The sequence below is a fragment of the Papaver somniferum genome, unplaced genomic scaffold (assembly GCF_003573695.1).
Source record: "Papaver somniferum cultivar HN1 unplaced genomic scaffold, ASM357369v1 unplaced-scaffold_80, whole genome shotgun sequence".
In the NCBI taxonomy this organism is placed as follows: Eukaryota; Viridiplantae; Streptophyta; class Magnoliopsida; order Ranunculales; family Papaveraceae; genus Papaver; species Papaver somniferum.
The window spans coordinates 1,340,839-1,360,460 of NW_020650971.1; the positions used below are offsets into that span (position 1 = coordinate 1,340,839).

The 19,622-nt window shown below is 36.8% G+C and overlaps 3 protein-coding genes and 1 long non-coding RNA gene across 7 annotated transcripts; all 4 read left to right on the forward strand.

The window, feature by feature from the left end:
- Positions 1 to 3,216: 3,216 nt before the first annotated feature.
- Positions 3,217 to 4,909, forward strand: LOC113344943 (myosin-9-like). 2 transcript variants are annotated; one of them, XM_026588811.1, is made up of 2 exons: positions 3,217 to 3,482; positions 3,594 to 4,909. In XM_026588811.1, the coding sequence occupies exons 1-2, from the start codon at positions 3,405 to 3,407 to the stop codon at positions 4,881 to 4,883; spliced, it is 1,368 nt and encodes a 455-aa protein (XP_026444596.1). In that variant the 5' UTR covers positions 3,217 to 3,404; the 3' UTR covers positions 4,884 to 4,909. The 2 variants fall into 2 exon arrangements, with proteins under 2 accessions (XP_026444596.1, XP_026444597.1); XM_026588812.1 differs by having other exon boundaries at positions 3,621 to 4,909.
- A 71-nt stretch (positions 4,910 to 4,980) lies between these two features.
- LOC113344907 (paramyosin, long form-like) lies at positions 4,981 to 12,255 on the forward strand. The gene is made up of 10 exons (XM_026588791.1): positions 4,981 to 6,308; positions 6,422 to 6,571; positions 7,367 to 7,446; positions 7,643 to 7,664; positions 8,064 to 8,136; positions 8,423 to 8,574; positions 8,707 to 8,772; positions 9,769 to 10,211; positions 10,495 to 11,701; positions 11,812 to 12,255. The coding sequence occupies exons 1-10, from the start codon at positions 5,004 to 5,006 to the stop codon at positions 11,959 to 11,961; spliced, it is 3,648 nt and encodes a 1,215-aa protein (XP_026444576.1). The 5' UTR covers positions 4,981 to 5,003; the 3' UTR covers positions 11,962 to 12,255.
- LOC113344945 lies at positions 9,270 to 10,551 on the forward strand. 3 transcript variants are annotated; one of them, XM_026588815.1, is made up of 3 exons: positions 9,270 to 9,380; positions 9,517 to 9,665; positions 9,769 to 10,551. In XM_026588815.1, the coding sequence occupies exons 2-3, from the start codon at positions 9,588 to 9,590 to the stop codon at positions 10,231 to 10,233; spliced, it is 543 nt and encodes a 180-aa protein (XP_026444600.1). In that variant the 5' UTR covers positions 9,270 to 9,380; positions 9,517 to 9,587; the 3' UTR covers positions 10,234 to 10,551. The 3 variants fall into 3 exon arrangements, with proteins under 3 accessions (XP_026444600.1, XP_026444599.1, XP_026444598.1); XM_026588814.1 differs by having other exon boundaries at positions 9,543 to 9,665; XM_026588813.1 differs by having other exon boundaries at positions 9,319 to 9,380; positions 9,509 to 9,665.
- A 458-nt stretch (positions 12,256 to 12,713) lies between the features above and the next one.
- LOC113344946 lies at positions 12,714 to 15,857 on the forward strand. Its single transcript, XR_003357951.1, has 3 exons — positions 12,714 to 13,779; positions 14,199 to 14,359; positions 14,608 to 15,857. It is a non-coding gene; the product is annotated as an uncharacterized LOC113344946 (long non-coding RNA).
- The last annotated feature ends 3,765 nt before the right edge of the window (positions 15,858 to 19,622 follow it).

The following is a 19,622-nucleotide window of genomic DNA, read 5'->3' on the forward strand; positions in this document are numbered from 1 at the left end:
CACAAGAGGATTGAGACATGGATATCCTCTATCTCCTTACCTCTTCATCCTGTGCATGGAGGTGCTGTCAAGAACACTTCTAGATGCTGAGAACAAAGGGAAAATTCATGGAATAAAAATTATTAAAAAACCTCCTCCAGTGAGCTACCTTCTATTTGTTGATGATTGTATAATCTTCTACAAAGCAAATAGGTAAGAATCTCATAACATTCTTCAAATCTTTGAAAAGTTCAGTTCTTGCTCTGGTCAAATGATAAACTTAGAAAAGTATGGGATATTCTTTAGTAAAAACACAACCAGGGAATGGTTCATGATATCACTGAATTCATGAAAATTGAACCAATACCTCTCAATGACAAATATTTGGGCTCCCCTCTTTTCACAAACAAATCTAAAGTGAAGTCCTTTTATCCTATCATTGTGAACCTAAAAGAAAGGTTAACTGGATGGAAAGACAAAACCATTAATCCAGCTGGGAAAATGGTCCTCATTAAGCATGTAACTTCTACTTTGGCTAACTACCAAATGAGTACAATTAAAATACCAAAAACTACCAATAAGGGAATGAACAACATCCAGAGAGATTTCTTCTGGGGAAAGGAAGAAGGAAAGAGTAAAGGTATATATCCAAAAGCTTGGATAGCTGTCTGTAAAGACAAAGAGGAGGGGGGATTAGGTTTTATGAACCTAGAAAAATTCAATAATGCAATGATATCTAATATAAGATGGAGGTTGATGCAACATCCAGTCCTAGGTTCTCAAGTAATGCAGAATAAATACTACCCAGAGGAGGACATTATGCATATGCCTACAAAACCAAAACCCACTGACTCATGGGTTTGGAAAGGCATTCTATCTGGGGTTGAAAATATTCAAAATTTCAGCACCTGGAAAGTAGGTAGAGGAGACAAAATACATATCTGGTATGATAAATGGGTCCTCAACCAAAAGGAACCTCTGATAAAACCTCCAAACTGTAATGAAAACATACATAGAGTAAGTGATCTAATGATCAAAAACTCTCAATGGAATGAGGAAATCATATCTGAGCTCTTCAATGAAGAAACATCAAATAACATTTACCACACAGAGATACTTAGCAATCAGGAGGATAAAGTAATCTGGCCACTTACAAGAGATGGGAAGTTCACCGTCAAAACCTTATATAAGGAACTAACCAGGAATAGAAGTAATGATATAGAAAGGAGAAAGAATTGGTAAACAGTTTGGACTCTGAACGTAAGTCCTTCTATCAAGTTATTTCTGTGGAAAGCAGCACATAACATTCTACAAATGGAGCAGCAGTAGGAAAACACGTCCACCACGTTGAAGATATTTGCAAAATCTGCAACTGCCAAAGGGAGACTCTAACTCATCTTTTCATGCATTGTCCGTTAATAACTGATGTCTGGATAGAGCTGAGGATTAACCCTAGAAAAGTCTATGGAGATCATTCTGATTTCCACTTATGCCTAACAAAAATTCTAGAGGAAAAATGAAACCAGACTGACACTAATGAAAGTGTTGAGCTGTACATAACTGTTCTATGGCATGTTTGGAAGGAGATATGTAGTGTTAACTTTAGCAACAAAAAACCTATAGAAAAAATGTAGAAAAGGCCATTAAACTTTATATAAACACTAGACTTGCCGCTACAACAAAAGATAAAAACAACTTCATGCATACAGGTTATAATAAGGAGGCAGCTGAAACAAAGACTATTGAGTTTGGAATACAATGGCTTCCCTATTTGCTTTGTAGAAGATTATACAATCATCAGCAAATAGAAGGTAGCTCACTGGATGAAACCAGACTGACACTAATGAAAGAGTTGAGCTGTACATAACTGTTCTATGGCATGTTTGGAAGGAGAGATGTAGTGTTAACTTTAACAACACAAAACCTATAGAAAAAATGTAGCAAAGGCCATTAAACTTTATATAAACACTAGACTTGCCGCTACAACAAAAGATAAAAACAACTTCATGCATACAGGTTATAATAAGGAGGAAGCTGACACAAAGACTATTGAGTTTAGAATACAATGGCTTCCACCTCCAATATTCACTCTGAAACTGTATGTAGCAGTGCACTTCAATACATCTCTGAACTGTTATGGATTTGGATCAATTCTTTTTGATTTTACAGGGGAGTGCACATGTGCAAGAGGGATCGGGCACCTCCAAGGGAGCAGTCTAGAGATTCACCAGGCGGCAGCTCATATAACTTTTGATTGGGCAGCAGAATTGGGAAGCCGAATAGAGATTGAATCACATTCTTGCAACCTGATAAAGCTGACGAGAAGACTTCATACTGAGCAAATGCATAGGAGATTCAAATTAAACTCTAACAATTCTAAATATTTTGAAATAGCTGAGTGGTGTACCATCAACTCCACCCAAACTACTTAGCTTTAAATTTAGCAAATCTATGTTCAACCTGTAATATTAAACACTGGGAAGGATCAAAGATCCAAAACTTAATGCAACAAATCAGGGGTGATTTGTATGCTGCTGTCGGGGAAGGAGACAACACTGATCAACACTATGACACTCAGAACCTGTGTCCTCTGAGACCCATAGTATCTCCACTATTTTGTAATTGCCTTCTGGTTTTATTTTTCTTATAAAAAAGAAGTTTTAGTTGATTTTTATCAATAAAATCTACTCGTGAGCTTTGTTTTTCTTTTAAAAAATATATGATGGGGAAAATTAAAAGCCTGCTATAATACATTCTACAACACTCGCTGCAGTTTATCTACATGCCAATCGGGCATGTATCACGCTTTTGCATTAAAAAGAAATTAGAAAAAAAAAGTCTACCTATTAAAAATATGTACTTACTATTGAAAATATGTGTTAGTGTAGTTTTTTTGGCCGTTGGCCAGTGTAACAAAAAACAAAAAATATCCGTGAGTAATTTCTTAGGCTGTAATTTTCATGAAATCAATTTCCTAGAAAAGACAAGAAACTACTTTCCATGAAATTCCACGGAATTGAGTTTAATACATACTTTAGACTACTTTTTTTTTTGCAATTTCATGGAAATAAATGTTTAATCAAACGATGAAAAACACTATTTTCATGAAATTAAATCCTATCAAACACGGCCTTTGCTACTAATTATTAATAATAATATCTTTTTTTTTTAAATTTTATTATATTATTGGATGGATATTATTACATGAAACTAAATGATATAGCTCGAGGCTAAAATGTGCAGTCATCAATTCCAAGAACCAATTCTCACTCTCTGCACTGTTGTACCGGCAACCAAAGAACAATTAAAATCTCCGATTCCGAAGAAAAAAAGCTTATAATAAATGCACTTCCCAAGGAAGTGTTCTCTGGCTTCCATTTGCTTCTGTAAACCAAAAATCTTGAAAAAACCCTAAATTAAGAATAATGGATCAACAGGAGAAGATTGTTTTATTGGAAGACCGAATACCTCAATCAAACAGCAATCTGTCTCAAAAAATAAAGGTTAGTTAGTTATATCTTCTTCTCCATTTCCAATTCAATTTTTCAATTTCATTTCATTAGGGTTTTTTTTTTCTTTTCTTTTTTTCCTGAAAATCTCTATGTATTATGTAGGAGTTTAATGAGTTTTACTCATCTCAGAGAATGGAATTGAAACTAGGAATTGATATCCAAACACTTGAAGAAACAAAGAAGAAATTGACAAGTGAAATTGATTTCCTACACAGACTCAAGTCTCAAGAAATTGGATTTCTGTACAAAGAAAAGCTTGATCTGTCTGAAGAAATTGAATCTGTATACAAAGAAAAGCTTGATCTGGAACGTGATGTGAAATTACTCAAGAAACAACAGGAGAAATTGGGGAGGAGTAAAATCAATCTCCTTTCTCAAAAGGTAGAGAAGGCTATTCTTAAGAAAAAGAAGTTGAAAATTGGAAAAGATATCAAGTTACTCATGAAGAAGAAGATTAAATTTGGGAGTGATGTTGAATCACTTAATAATCAGAAGATTATACTCGGTAACGATATGGATTTACTCGATAGAGAGAAGACGAGAATAGGAAGTGAATTTGAATTGATTAGCAGAGAGAAGGATGCAATGGCAAGGGATGTTGAGTTGCTGAACAAAGAGAAGCTTGTCTTAGCAAGTGACAAGACTAAATTGGGAACTGATGTTGAGTTACTTAACAAGGAGAAGGCGAAATTGCAAAGTGAAGTTGAATCGCTTAGCGATGAGAAGACTAAATTGGGAAATGAGACTGTGTTGCTCAACAAGGAGAAGATGAAAGTGCAAAGTGATGCTGAATTTCTCAATCAAGAGAAATCTACAGTGCAACGTGATATTTGTTCGTTGAATGAAAAGAAGACTATCCTGGAACATGAAATTGAGTCGCTTAGCAATCAGAAGACTAGCCTGGGAATGGAGAATGAGTTTCTCAACAAGGAGAAGACTAAATTGGTAACTCAAACAAAATTTCTGAACAGGGAGAAGATGGAACTGCGAAGTGAATTTCACAACCAAGATAAAACTAATTCGAGGAGGAGTAAAGTCAGTCTCATTTCTCAAAAGGTAGACAAGGCTATTCTTAAAAAAAAGAAGTTGAAAATCGGAAGAGATGTCGAATTACTCAGCAAGAGGAAGACTAAATGCGTGTGTGATATTGAATCACTAAACAATGAGAAGTCTATACTCAGAAAGGATATCGTATTACTCGATAAAGAAAAGACAAGAATTAGAAGTGAATTTGAACTTCTGAACAGCGAGAAAGCTATAATGGAAAGTGTTGTTGAGTTACTTAACAAGGAGAAGCTTGTCTTAGCGAGTGAGAAGACTGAACTGCAAACTGATGTTGAGATACTTAATAAGGAGAAGGCGGAATTGCGAAGTGATAAGGATAGATTGTGAAGTGAAACTGAATCGCTTAGCAATGAGAAGACTAACTTGGGAAACGAGACTAATTTTCTCAACAAGGACAAGACGAAATTGCAAAGTGATTTTGCATTTCTCAACAAGGAAAAGTCTACAATGCAAGGTGATATTCTTTCGCTCAATGAAAAGAAGACTATTCTGGAAAATGAAATCGGTTCGCTTAGCAATGAGAAGACTAACTTGGGAAAAGAGAATGAGTTGCTCAACAAGGAGAAGACGAAATTGCAAAGTGATTTTGCATTTCTCAACAAGGAAAAGTCTAGAATGCAAGGTGATATTCGTTCGCTTAATGAAAAGAAGACTATTCTGGAAAGCGAAATTGATTCGCGTAGCATTAAGAAGACTAACCTGGGAAATGAGAATGAGTTGCTCAATAAGGAGAAGACGAAATTGCAAAGTGATTCTGCATTTCTCAACAAAGAAAAGTCTACAATGCAAGGTGATATTCTTTCGCTTAATGAAAAGAAGATTATTCTGGAAAGTGAAATTGATTCGCTTAGCAATGAGAAGACTAACCTGGGAAATGAGAATGAGTTGCTCAATAAGGAGAAGATGAAATTGCGACGTGATTCTGCGTATCTCAACAAAGAAAAGTCTGCAATGCAAGGTGATATTCTTTTGCTTAATGAAAAGAAGGCTATTCTGGAAAGTGAAATTGGTTCCCTTAGCAATGAAAAGACTAACCTGGGAAATAAGAATGAGTTGCTATACATGGGGAACATGAAATTGCGAAGTGATTTTGAACTGCTCAACAAAGATAAGTCTAAATTGCAAGGTGATATTTGTTCGCTGAATAAGAAGAAGACTGTTATGGAAAGTGAAATTGAATCGCTTAGCAATGAGAAGACTAACTTGGGAAATGATAATGAGTTGCTGTACAAGGAGAAGGCAAAATTGGTAACTGAAACTGAGTTTCTCAACAAGGAAAAGATGGAACTGCGAAGTGATTTTGAGTTTCTCAACCAAGAAAAGACTCAACTAGGAATGGATGTTGTGCTGCTCAAGAAAAGAAAGTCTGAAGTGGAAACTGATTTTAAATGCCTTCAAGATGAGAAGACTAAGCTACATAGTGATATTGAATCTTTGAACAAAGAGAAGGCTAAACTAGGAACGGATTTTGATTTCACCAACAAAGAGAAGGATAAGTTGCAAAATGATATTGAACTTCTCATTGGGGAGAAAGATAAATTGCAGTCTGATATTGAATTTCTCAATGAAGAGAAGGCTGAATTTGTTCGATCAGTGACTTCTGAGGTTAATGAATCTTTTTATGAACGTGAAAAAACATTGGCTGAGAATGAAAAAATGTGCATAGAGCTTAAAGAGAAGAATCAAACATTGGTTGCCAAGGAACAGTTTTACACTGAGGAGCTTCAGGATGCTAGCCAGGAACTTATCAAGGTATATCTATCTAATTCTTTTTTTATATTAGATTTTTTTTTCCTTCTATTCTGAACTCTAGTTTGATCTAAACACAAGATTTTTATTAATGTAAATGTGTGTGATTGTTATAGGTACTGCAGGGAATGAAGTCAGAAAAGGTAACCAGAAAGGTGATTGGAGTAAAGAGAATAAGAGGAGATGAAGTGCTCTGGAACTTTAGGGAGAAGAAGAGAGCTACGCTGAAAGAAGTGATTAGTTTTCAATTGACCCGTACAGATAAGTAAAAGAGACCAACTATTACATGAGCTTTAAGTATTCCTTCAATTAGGTTAAGGATTTTTAGCTGGACAGTTAGAACGTAGTAATGTCTATTTTTTGAGTTTTTTTTGGGTACATTGGAGGGAGGATACTAACATGGTATAAGATTGTTAAATGTGTGGGAAAGAATTAGCTGATGAGATAATGATAGATGTGGAAGGATATAGAGCTGTTAACAGTCTGCTCATGATGTTCAGCTGAACTTCAGAACTTGTAAATGCTTTGATTTTGAAACGTTAAACTGCTGCCGGATTAGTCTTTTTCTGAAAGTGCTTCATATTTTCCTAGGTTGGGGGAGTGCTTATGAAGTTGTTAGTTATTACCTGTAGCCAATTGTGTATCTATATGTCCTCTGTTTTATTGTCATGTAGAATCTCGGAAACCCTTGCGTTTTGTTGTTACCCAATTTTCTTGCAGAATATTTTTGCCCAGGACAAGTTTATGACATCATGAAAGTGACAGAAATCTTGAGATGGGTTGTGAGTTTGGTGACTTGAAGGTATATGATTACTGTTATTTTGCTCAGTTTTGTAAGTATTAGAGTGAATCACTTGAACTCTTACTTTACACCAAGACTTCCTTTCTTTTTTTGTTCTTATCTTTCAGCAGTAAATGTTAGCTATCATGTGTCCATGTGGGTGCCATTATGATGGTTTAGGGTGCGACTGTGAACACAACATACTCTAGTACGTGTATTAGCATCTGATGTAATGCTTCAAGTTTGGTCTATTTTTCCTTTTTCAGTTTTTTCTGTACAGACCATCTCTATTCAGGAAAATGGAGAGGGAGAATCCATTTTAGTACCTCTGTTCTATGTTTTTGGATCCGTGGATTTGCTGTACGTTTGCTGTTTCGTTACAATGACTTCTGTTCATTTCAACAAGCAATTCTTGCACTCATGAGTTTAGATTCATAGCATCTGATTTTCTTCAAATGATTATGGTTTTGTTGGTTGGGCTACATTCAGTTTACGTATTCGATTTTATTTTACAATGCATTGATCTTTTTCAATATTGAGAGCTTAAAATATCCAGCTTATGCGCTACTCGCTTCGAGGTACGTCGAAATAGTGCACTTTGTTCTTTTTATTGTATGCATTGCCTCTGAATTGCAGTGAATTGGAGACAGTTCAAATTCCTTGAGTTTAATTGAGGATTTAGAAAATGGGAGAGTCGGATTCAAAACTGTCTGGGTCATGCATTAAGAGACGTTTGTAACTCATATTGGATGGATGTAGTTTCTAATCGCTCTGTCCTGCGTTACTGCTTTTTGGAGGAAATGCTCGAAGAGCAATCTTAGCCTTTGAAGCTTCCTTAGGTGATGGGAACCATCAGGTAGATGTCTCCATCTCTTGCTCTCCCTTGCTTGAAACTTGTCTGCTGATTCCTAGAGAATTGGTATTAAAACTGATTCAGTGTTCAGCAGTAGTGATCATGTATGTTTTGTTGGCTGCAGGAAATGATCACAAAGAAGCGGAAAATTATTGAAAGGCTTAAAGTACGAATGGGGTTTAAAGCACATTCTTGCAGTTGTTAATGCACTACTTCCGGAGAACAACAAAAGAACAAGTCTAAACCCATGTCTGCCCATCCTAAACGAACAGGTTACGTCGGGTAGGCTTACTACGGGCACCCACAGGGCTCTATAAATTCCTGGCCAATTCCTGGTCAGTTTATGAAACCCCCTATCTCTATGATTAACTTTTAGTGAGAGCTGAGATGAAAAGTTATAAAACTCTCATTGAACAGTAAAACCCTAGATAACGGAGCAAGCAAAAACTCAGGGCTAAGCTTCAATGGTGACTTGCCTTCCAGATGAGCTAGTTGGTAGAATAATGTCAAGGTTACCAGGGAAATCGATATCACAACTCAGGTGTGTATGTAAATCATGGTCTCTATTTGATGATTTGGTGGAGTTGGAGCTACTACACATTAAAATAAAGCGCTTGTACATCGAGTTGCGGCAGGTAACGTATATCCCACTATGTAACTTTATTTAAATCCTACTGACAACACCTAAATTCTTCTGAACAATGTAAAAAAAAAAGAAGAAAGAACAGATTTTGTATAATATAAAGCTGTAATTTTTTAAAATTCAGATTTATTTACTTTTACCAACAGTTACACCTGATGGGTTTTCGCTCAAGATTGATTCCGGTTATGATGTAAAGCTGAATTTCAGACCTTGTAAATGTAAAACTGCTGCCAAATTATCCATTGTGCCGCTCATAAGCCACCCTTTCCCCGGTACACTATGTTAACTCCTCGAGGCTTTGGGCACCAAAGACTAAATCTTGCACCTTCCTACAAATCACTGAACATTTTGATGCCTTCACATTTCGTAGAGTCTTGAACCAGGCATGCCATTGCCAACCATCAAATACCAAGTCATAATCCCTGCTCCAATCACTTCACTCTGTTCAGTATAAGCTAATAATGAAAAACAGGCGATCTAACATCTAATTCAGACCGGGTCAAATGCTAAATCGGATTCAAATTCAGATCGAGTCAGACGCTAAATCAGATTCAGATCACAAACGAACATTTGGCTCTCGTAAGATTAGTTTCAGCCTTATGCGTTCCGTGCCGTGCCGTTGCACCGTAAACACCTTTATCATGCAGCGGTTGTGCCACCACTTGGCAGATCCTTTATCCACCACTGTAAACACCTTTATCTGAACCGTAGTTTCTTTTAAAGTAAAAACTAACTTCTCAGCTTCATGGCCAAAAGCCCTCTTTGGTCATGCTCCCTCCTTGCCAGCACATCTTGAAGGTATGAAATTGTGTTTCTCTGTTTTAGATTCTTTTCACTTGTTATGATGCTGAAGTTGTCATATGATGTTTTACAAGTCTTTAAGCTGTTTGAGATGCCATTAAACTGTTTGTTGAAATTCCTCACAGACAAATAGTAGTGCTCTGGTGTATTTATAAGCAGGAAAACAGAAACGAAATCAACAAAGAATAAACCCTAATTTAAGAAATGGCTTGTGATGATCAAAGTGACCCAACAGAAGGAAGGATACCTCAATCAAACAGCAACCTGCTTCGAAAACTAAAGGTTTGTCATATCTTCTTCTTCTTCTTCTCCATTTTATTTGATCAGTTGTTTTCTTCTTCTAGTTTTGAGAATGAGAGAATCTATGTGTTTGTATGCTGTGTAGGAGTTTGATAAGTTCTACTCATCTCAGAAAATGGAAATTAAACTAGGAATTGATATTAAAACACTTGAGGAAACAAAGAAGAAGTTGAAAAGTGAGACTGAATCACTAGACAAACAAATGGAAACTCTGCGAAGCGAAATTGATTTCCTACACAAACATAAGTTTGAAGAAATTAAATTCCTTCACAAAGAAAAGTTTGATTTGGAAATTGAGGTGGAATCACTCAGCAAAGAAAGGGAGCAATCGAGGAGGACTATTGAATCAGAGAAACTTATGCTTAACTCTAAGAAGTGGGATATCGAAAGAGATGTTAAATTACTCACAAAGACGAAGACTGAATTTGAGAATGAAGTTGAATCACTTAGCAGTGAGAAGACTGTCCTTGAGAGTGATGTTGAATCACTTAAAAGTGAGAAGGCTATACTCAATGCAGATAAGACTCGGCTTGTATATGATGTAGAATGACTCAACAAAGAGAAAAGTAACCTAAGAAACAATGTCAACTTACTCGATAGAGAGAAGTGCGCACTCCAAAGTGGCACTAAGGTTCTTCTAAAAGAGACTACTAAAATGCGGAATGGGATTGAGACTCTCAACCAAGAGAAGACTGTACTCGGGAAGGATGTCAATTTACTCGATAAAGAAAAGACAAGAATAGCAAGTGAATTTGAGTTGATGAATAGAGACAAGGCTATAGCGGCAAGGGATGTTGAGCTACTGAACAAGGAGAAGCTTATCTTTGCAAGTAAGAAGAACGAATTGCAAGCTGACATTGAGTTACTTAAAAATGAGAAGACTATACTTAATGCAGACAAGACTCAACAAAGAGAAAAGTAACCTAAGGAATGATGTCAACTTACTCGATAGAGAGAAATGCAGACTCCAAAGTGGCATTAAAGTTCTTCTAAAAGAGACTACTAAAATGCGAAATGGGATTGAGATTCTCAATGGAGAGGCGGTCAAAGTGCGAAATGGGACTGAGATTCTAAATGAAGAGACGAATAAACTGCGAAACGGGATTGAGATTTTGAACAAAGAGAAGACAACACTCGGGAAGGATGTCGAATTACTCGATAAAGAAAAGATAAGAATAGAAGGTAAATTTAAATTGCTGAATGGAGACAAGGTTATAATTCCAAGGGATGTTGAGCTACTGAACAAGGAAAAGCTTATCTTGGCAAGCGAGAAGTCTGGATTGCAAGCTGACATTGAATTACTTAGGAATGAGAAGACAACAATTAATGTAGAAAAGACTCAGCTTGGATCTGATATTTGTTTGCTCACTAAGAGGAAGATTGTCTTAGAAAGTGATATTGAATTTGATGAAAAGAAGAAGAATGAATTGGGAAGGATACTTGAGTTACTCAACAAGGAGAAGGAAAAACTACAAAATGATTTTGAATCACTCAAGAAAGCAATGTCTACGGCTGGAAGTGACTTAGAACTACTCGGCAAAGAGAAAAGTATACTAAGAAATGATGTCCACTTGCTCGAAAAAAAGAAATGTGGACTCCAGAGTGCGATAAAGGTTCTTATAAAAGAAACTACTAAGCAGCAAGATGGTATTGAGGAGATGAACTCAAGGAGGACTATCCTTGAGAAGGATATTGAATCACTCAATAATGAAAAGAACAAAATAGGATGTGAATCTAAATTGCTGAATAGAGAGAAGGCTGTAATTGCAAATGATGTTGAGTTACTTAAGCAAGATAAGGATAAATTACAAATGGATGTTGAAACTCTCAAGGAAGAAAAGAATACATTGCATAAGTTTCTAGATGAAGAGAAGGCTGAATTTGTTGATTCTGCGATACATGAAGTTCTTGAATCTATTCCTGAACGAGAGAAGACATTAGCTAAGAATGAAAAAGTGGTTGCCAAGCAACGTATTTACAATCAGGAGCTTCTGGAAGTTCGACAAGAAATAATCAAGGTATAAATTTCTAAAGATCTTTTTACTCTCCAATAGATGTGGATTGATCTCCTAACAAAATTATTTCTATATCTATTACTAATTGATGTAAGTGTATGCTATTAATGCAGCAAATGGAGTCAGAAAAGAAAACCAAAAATAGGGTGATTGGAGAAAAAAAGAGAAAGAGAGGAGATCTAAAGCTGTGGAATTTCAGAGAGAATAAGAGAGCCACACTGAAAGAAGTGATTGGTTTTCAGTTGAACCGTACAGATAAGTAAAACAGATGAACTTCTACGTAAGCCATGTGCAAGTATTCCTATAATCGGGCTATTTTTTGAGGTTTTTTGGGTACATCAGGGATAGGATGCTAACTTTATATATAGTAGTAAATATGTGTAAAAGAATTAGGTTATGAGATAATGACACATAAGGAAGGATATCATAGAGATGTCAATGACCTGCTCATGATGTGAAGCTGAATTTCAAAGTTGTAAATGTTTTGGATTTGAAATGTAAAACTGCTGCTGAATTTGCCTTTTTGAGAAAATGCCTACAATGGGGGTGTTCTTATTCAGTTGTTACCTGTAGAAAATCGTATATCTATATTCCCTCTTTTTTATTCATGTTTTAGTCTTGGATTCCTTCGAGTTTTGTTATTACCCAAAAATCACTTTCTTGCAGGATATTTTTGCTTGAGACAAGATTAAAGGAATGTGACATCATGAAAGTGGTAGGATTCTTGAAATGGGTTGTGAGTCTTATGACCTGGAGGTATATGATTACTGTTACTTTGCTCAGTATTGCAGTATTAGCATCAATATTAGTGTAAACCTCTTGAGCTATCACTTTCCACCAAAATTTTAGCGTGTTGAGTTTTGACACACCTTGGTTGTAGTTTTTTGTCAATCCTCAAGATCCAGCAGTAAATGTTAGGTTTTCATGTGTCCCTATGGGAGATTGTGATGCTTTAGGGTGTGAACCGTGAAGCTTTCTTTTGTAGTTTCTAGTACCTGTTTTAGCATCTGATGCAATACTTAAGCTTGATCTTTTCTCCTTTGCATTTTTGTTTTAGTGTTTGTTCATTGTGTAGCTTTAGTGTTACAGATGATCTCTGTTCAGGAAAATGGAGAAGGAGAATCTATTTGCTTAAGAATGATAATTTTCATCAGTTTGTTTGTAGGTTTTCTAATCTGTTTGGTTAGAATGGGCAGACATGGGTTCGCACTTGTTGCTTGTTGTTCTCCACAAGTGCATTAGCAACTGCAGAACATACTTGCTGAGAACAACCAAATAAAAGTCGGGCAACCTTACTATAGGCCCCTAGGGGCAGGATCTAATCCCAGCAGTACATGCCTATATTATTAAAACCCTAGACAACGGAGCAAGTAAAAATCAGGGTAAGCTTCATGGTTTAACATATTGGAAGAACCTATCTTTGTTGCATTGGTGGAATTGGAGCTACTACAAATTAAAATAAAGCGCTGGAAAATTGAATTTAAATTGCTGCAGGTAATGTATATCTGACTTTATTACTTTATTAATTGAAGGTTAAAGATATTAGTCGGTATTCGACTGTACGGCATCTTTCGCATTACGTTTTAGAGCCATTACGCCAGGATTACTGATATTTGTGTACAAGTTGTTGGGTGATGATACCAAAACCGTTACTCAGCGATCCGAAACTTGTCAGTTGGAAATGAAACTGTGAGACTGTAATTTTCGCAATATGTAAAATGGAACTGTAATTTTTGAAACAAGTTAATGAAATTGAGTATGCAGGCGCATCTGCAGTGGGTTCAGGTTTAAAACACGCAGGACACACGTGCGCATGTCAAACGCGTGCGCTGTGTGGGTGTCCAACGCGTGTCCCGTGTCCGATGCGGACACGACGCCAATACTAGTGTGTCGGTGCTTCACAAACCCACCCTCTATCAGTCTCCTTGGGGCCCTAGGGACTGTGGGTTGCGGTATTTCAACCTTGCTAGCGGACAACTGTGGGATATGACGTGGCACTATCTGAATGGTTGAGAAGGGAATGACTCTAGCATTGGGATCAGTAGCAGACTGGGTTGAGAAAACGAGTCAATTATTTTCAGGTGTCCATTTTCAGATCTGTAATCTAGATTTATTGTCCTACATTTGTCCCACTTGTAGTGTTTTGCGTATTTCTCACGGTTTTTCCTGCGGTCAACCCAGAATTATTGGGTATAGTATGCTGTTTTTCAAATGACATGTCCAATCTATCCAACAAAATATGTAAATTAGTAGGACAGTTACGACAGTAGATATTAGTGTGAATTCTGTAAATGTGTACAACCTAAAGTCTTTGGACCTGTAGTGCAATGTAGCTTCCTTAAGTCCTTTAAATTGGGTTATGAGCTAAAGTAGCGTGTTTACATTCAAGTCTATCTGACACTATTACCGGACCAACTTTGAAATTATATGCATTCAGACGTGTTGATGAACTAACCCCAGGTCGTTATACACACTTAAAACTTGTTTCTTCAAATGGCAGGTACTATCTATTCATGATTCATCAATGCTTATGTATATGGCCGGCAATTGGGATGCAGTTTTCCTCAAGTTGGGACCTACGAACAAGGAATCAAGTCTGTGGACAGAAATTATGCAATGGCAATTTCCTGATGATGAAGTTCTAAGAGTAATAATGCCAAGGTTAGAACTATAAATAGCTGTCTACACAAACAATTCTGCATATTCAATTATCAAGCAGTAAATTTGTTTAATCATGAATTCATTTTGTAATTCTACTCAAATGACATCATTTTCTCTGCTTCTTCCTTTCTTCTACTTTTTAATGATCAGCATTACTCTATGCCCATTATCCTCTCGTGGAAAGAAAAGCTCTCTTAGATATCAAATCTAATGTGGTCGACCCATCTGGCCGCTTGTCTTCTTGGCAGGAAAGCGTACAACATAAAATCTGCTGCAGTTGGGATGGAATTCAATGTTCAAGTGAGTCTTTTCATGTCATATCTATCGACCTTAGAAACAAAGACTTGGAGATGTACCAATACGACGATTCCTCCTACCAGGAAGAACCAAAAACTGCACTGCAAGGTATATTATCACCTTCCATTTTCAATATTACTCAACTGGAGTACCTCGATCTTGGCTTTAATGATTTTCAGGGATCAGATATCAGCAATCAGTGTTCTTATCTGACTAAACTCACCCATTTGGATCTCTCCCTTTCAAACTTTTCAGCATCAATTTCCACACAATTCAATAACCTGACATTTCTACAATACCTCGACCTATCATGCTATCAGATAGATGCAATAGGTATTTACACTACCCCTTGCTTACAATCATCAACTACAAAGTGGCTTAGAGGTTTAGTAAATCTCCAGGTATTAAGGTTGAGTGGTATTGATATATCTGAGGCCACCTCTTCAAAAGACGATTTTGCTCAACATATTTCCCACCTCTGGAATCTTATGGATCTCGATATCTCTTATTGCGGTATATCTGGTCCGGTTCTATCCATTCTTCAATCTCCAATCTTAAAGACCTGAACTTTCTCGGTTTGTCTGGGAATAAAATTCAAGGATCCATACCAAATTTAATCTGTGAGATTTTTCCTCTTCGACATCTTGATTTAAAGGTTAATAATATAACAGGAACCGTACCAAGTTGCATCATAAACCTCCGAAATCTTAGTTTCCTTGATGTTTCCTTTTTACTTCTATAAGAGGAACTGTTTCGTTGATTTCTTTCATCAATGAACTAGACCTAACTTTCTTAGACCTCCGTGCAAATAAGTTTATTATGTTCACAAAAACCAGATTTGTCTTACACTAGAACGTATATAATTGAACTCTCCAACAACAAACTATCTGGCACTATACCTTCTAGTATAGGGATTGCAGAAATCTTGGTGCTCTAGACCTCGGCAACAATAGTCTCACTGGAAATGTTCCAAACGAGCTTAAACACACAAATCTGGAATCCCTTGAACTAAATGACAACTATCTCAATGGTACGTTTCCTATGTTCATCCAAAATTTCTTAAGATTGGAGACTCTCAACTTAGGAAATAACAACTTTGAAGGGAGTATACCCACTGGTCTTGGTTTACTCAGCGACCTAACCATCCTTTCTTTAAGGTCGAACAGATTCAACGGGTCTATTCCTGAAGATATTATGCAATTGCAACAACTTCAAATAATTTAGACTTATCCTTGAACAATTTCTCGGGTCCAATTCCATTTGAACTAGGAAACTTGACAAGGTTAACAAGTAGATTTTCAGGAACCATAGATACTCTGTATACTGTGGAATATCAGTTAGCTATCAAAGGCACAAGAACCAAATTTCAGTGGTTTGATATCTCTTGAACAGGAATAGATCTATCCTGTAACACTCTTGATGGAAACATTCCTGCAGAAATAGGGTTACTACAAGGACTTGTTATGCTAAATCTGTCGTATAATCTTTTCTCCAGTTATATCCCAGCGAGTATCGGAAATATGTCAAGGTTAGAATCCTTGGATTTAAGTGCTAATAGACTATCTGGACATATCCCACAATCTTTGACAACCATCGATTCCCTGGAAGTTCTTAACTTATCTAATAATAACTTGAGCAGCAGGATTCCAAGAGGAAATCATTTTGATACGTTGAGTTTAGATGGTTCTGCTTTTGCTGGGAATGATTTGTTGTGTGGATTTCCCTTGGCTAAAGATTGTGGGGATAACCATGCTCCTGGTAGTACTGGTGTTACCAGTTCTTCAAGTAAAGTTGATGAAGACGTTCAAGAGGATGGAAAGGAGAAGTTTCTGTTGTATGCTATTATTGCCATGGGGTGTGCAGTTGGATTCTGGGGTCTGTTTTTTGTTTTGCTTCTAAACAAACAGAAATGGTGGTGTTATTGATTCTGTTGCAGTTAAAATTGTACAAGGATGTGTTCACAAAAATTAATAGTAATAATCTGTTTTTTTATTCTTTGTTGTAATTTTGCGTGTTGAAGACTTGTGTGTTCAATTGCGGCTATAACATAAGCTTGTAGTTTTTCCGTTTTGTCTTTTGTTTAGAGTTTCGGTCAAAAAATAGCTGGATAGTAAAATCTCTCCGTCAAATTATTTTGCATTTTTTTTTCCTGCTTGATAGCAAGGGCCATGGGATAGAGTACATTTTAAAAACACAAAATTGGTTAATTAACCCAATAATGACAATTACTGGGTAAAAAAGACATGTAAAAATTGATACTGTTTAAATGGACGAGAATGTAAAAATATTCAGGATGTAAACAGTTCCATCATGCCCATTTTCAAATATTTTTTTTTATTTTTAATTTACATCAGGATACATCCAGATTCATCCTCGCTCTTTTTTAAGTTTAAACCAGGATGAAACCAGTTTCATTCTTGTTCTTTTTTTCGTGTCAATTTCATCCATGCTAGTTTTTACTCGTCCATTAGAACCATGTTTTAAAAATATTTGGGCAAATGACCCGTTTTCCGATTTTAAAACTGTATCCCTTTCAAAATGCATTTTGGGTCGTATTGGAGGTAAGAACTATTTATTATATTTATTATCGAGTTGTCAAACTAGTGTTGAATGTACTAATACATCATTTTTCGTCAATGTTATTTTTCAGTATTGGTGGTATATTTACTTTACAGTCGGCGAACCTGATCTTCACGATAAACGTCTAATTTTTCCAGTCGTGTACAAGTACAAAGCTGTGAATTGGATTGGCCAGATTAATGATGGTCAAAATACTGATGTTGTTCAAAGGATGCAACAAGTGTGCAGAACTAGTATCAACATTACGCCAGCGCCGTATACGGTAATTGATGAGTTCCATGATCCAGTGGAACAAGCCATGCTTCAGTTAAGCCTAAAGCGAACTGTGTTTTACAGTCCAGTTAGTGGTCAGGGTATTTGGTACTATGGAGAAAGACATTTGTTTCAGCTACAAGGAAGAAAGGTAAAAGCAATCAACCCTTTTCCATCTTCAATTATTTCATATGATGATTGGATAAAGTTGATACATAATGGACAACCTTGGGAAGAAGCTGATAATTTGATCCAAGATCCAGAAAATGACTATGATTACTAAAGTTAGTCACAAAAGATATGCAAGCTAAATATTGTTGTTCATCCATATAACTTAGGTAGTGTTGATTTTCCAGCAATTGACAATTTGCCACTTACAAATCTTCCATCCCAACCCCCACCACCTACGGGCGAACCATGTACATACACTAGCAGTCAAATTGGGTTGTCACATATGCCTCCATTGTCTTGGGAAGTCAACACTTTATCACCAAGTGGAGATATTATTACAGTTCCACTCACTAGCGAAGGTACGCATATGAGCTATCCATATGATGTTGTGGATGCAACAAAAGAAGAGTGTCAGAACGAGTTGAACAATTATGGGCATTTTACCAATCAACTCCACAATTTTCACTTGAGTCCGATGCAGACTTTGAGGGAAAGTATGAGTTATGAAATTCCTGAGACTCCCGGTGAGAGAAATACAAGAAGTCATGCAAGTGGAGGTCGTGCAAGTGGAAGCCGTCGTGCAAGTGGAAGTCGTATAAGTCGTCAACACACTCCAACTATGATGGACGAGACTATGGTGGAAGAGACTCAGCAACCAACAACAACAAACTTGGAGATGGATTTGCAGTCTCCTATTGGTTTCATGCCCCAAGGTCCTATACTTACTCCTTCTGGTGAACACGTCAATTTGGATGGATTTAGGCAATCCGTAATTTTTACCCCAACAAGTTCAGCATTTCACCGATTTCAAGCACCTCCAATGGCTCCGGTACCATTTCAAGGTTAGGATTCACCTGATGCTACTCAACCACCATCTCAGAGTCAAAATAATGAGTTTTCACAAGATCCAACAGGCTCAGGAGATTATGTATTTGGTGGTAATCGCTAGTTTGATAGATTTTTAATCGTTAATATGAATCGTGGTTTTTTTAAATCGTTAATATATTTGCATTTTTGTTTGATAAATAATAATCTTCATTTAAAGTTTTATTCTACATAAGTTAAAATTGAGAACTTAGAATCGATAAGCTAGATTAAATAGGGGAAACACTTTTAATATTTCATAACAACTGGCATATTGGAACTTCTCCCCGTTGTCACAGAACCACTTTGCACGACATCTTTGATCAATCTCCAGCAGGGTTTCACCACTTCTCATGTTTCGAGCCTCTTACCTTATCATACCAATATATTTGTTAACATTCTTGGAAATTATGGAGAACTGATCACTCAACACCATCGAATTGCGATTTTTGAGGTTCGTTGTTTCTTCAAACGCGTCCCCAAAACGGAATAAGCCGTAATGCTCCATCAACGATTGGATGATTAGTGAAGAAAACATAATTCCTGCAGATGCATTCATCTTCTAACGTGCTAAAATTGAGCTGTTGTGCAACTCTCCAACTATTTGCTCTTCTTAATTCATTTTTCACACTATCTCGAAGTGCAACTCTTTGATTTTCGGTCGCATGTTGCTCTTCAATGAATTGAGCCATAGACATGTTTTGAGCCATTGGGAAATCTAAGAAAATAGGAAGAAGGTGTGAGTTAAAATGGTAGAGGAATGTGGTATTTATAGGGGGGAAGATTTATGACCGTTGGATCAGATTCTGCACAGCGGTGAAAACTATGTCGGCCGGCTAACCGCTAGCGGTGTAGTAAACGCCTATCGGTGTTACCTTGACCGAGCGGTCTAGACTCGACCGCTCGGTAGAAACTTGACCTTTGCTACTTAGCCAGGCCGGTTTACCAGTTTTCCACCTCCATAGTGGGTGTTTAAATGGCAAACATTCGTGTTTGCCACACCCATAGGAAGGGGCCTTAATTTGGGTTAGCACTGGCCCCAAAGGCCCATCATAAAGGGGGATAAAAATTGAACTTTTGATATGCCCGATAAAACCAA

Coding starts and splice junctions, on each gene's coding strand:
- LOC113344943 (XM_026588811.1), top strand. CDS start 3,405: ATGGATCAACAGGAGAAGATTGTTTTATTGGAAGACCGAATACCTCAA. Junction 3,483..3,593: donor ATCTGTCTCAAAAAATAAAG/GTTAGTTAGTTA, acceptor TGTATTATGTAG/GAGTTTAATGAGTTTTACTC.
- LOC113344907 (XM_026588791.1), top strand. CDS start 5,004: ATGCAAGGTGATATTCTTTCGCTCAATGAAAAGAAGACTATTCTGGAA. Junction 8,137..8,422: donor GTTTAAAGCACATTCTTGCA/GTTGTTAATGCA, acceptor CTTGCCTTCCAG/ATGAGCTAGTTGGTAGAATA. Junction 8,575..8,706: donor TGTACATCGAGTTGCGGCAG/GTAACGTATATC, acceptor TTTAAAATTCAG/ATTTATTTACTTTTACCAAC.
- LOC113344945 (XM_026588815.1), top strand. CDS start 9,588: ATGGCTTGTGATGATCAAAGTGACCCAACAGAAGGAAGGATACCTCAA. Junction 9,666..9,768: donor ACCTGCTTCGAAAACTAAAG/GTTTGTCATATC, acceptor TATGCTGTGTAG/GAGTTTGATAAGTTCTACTC.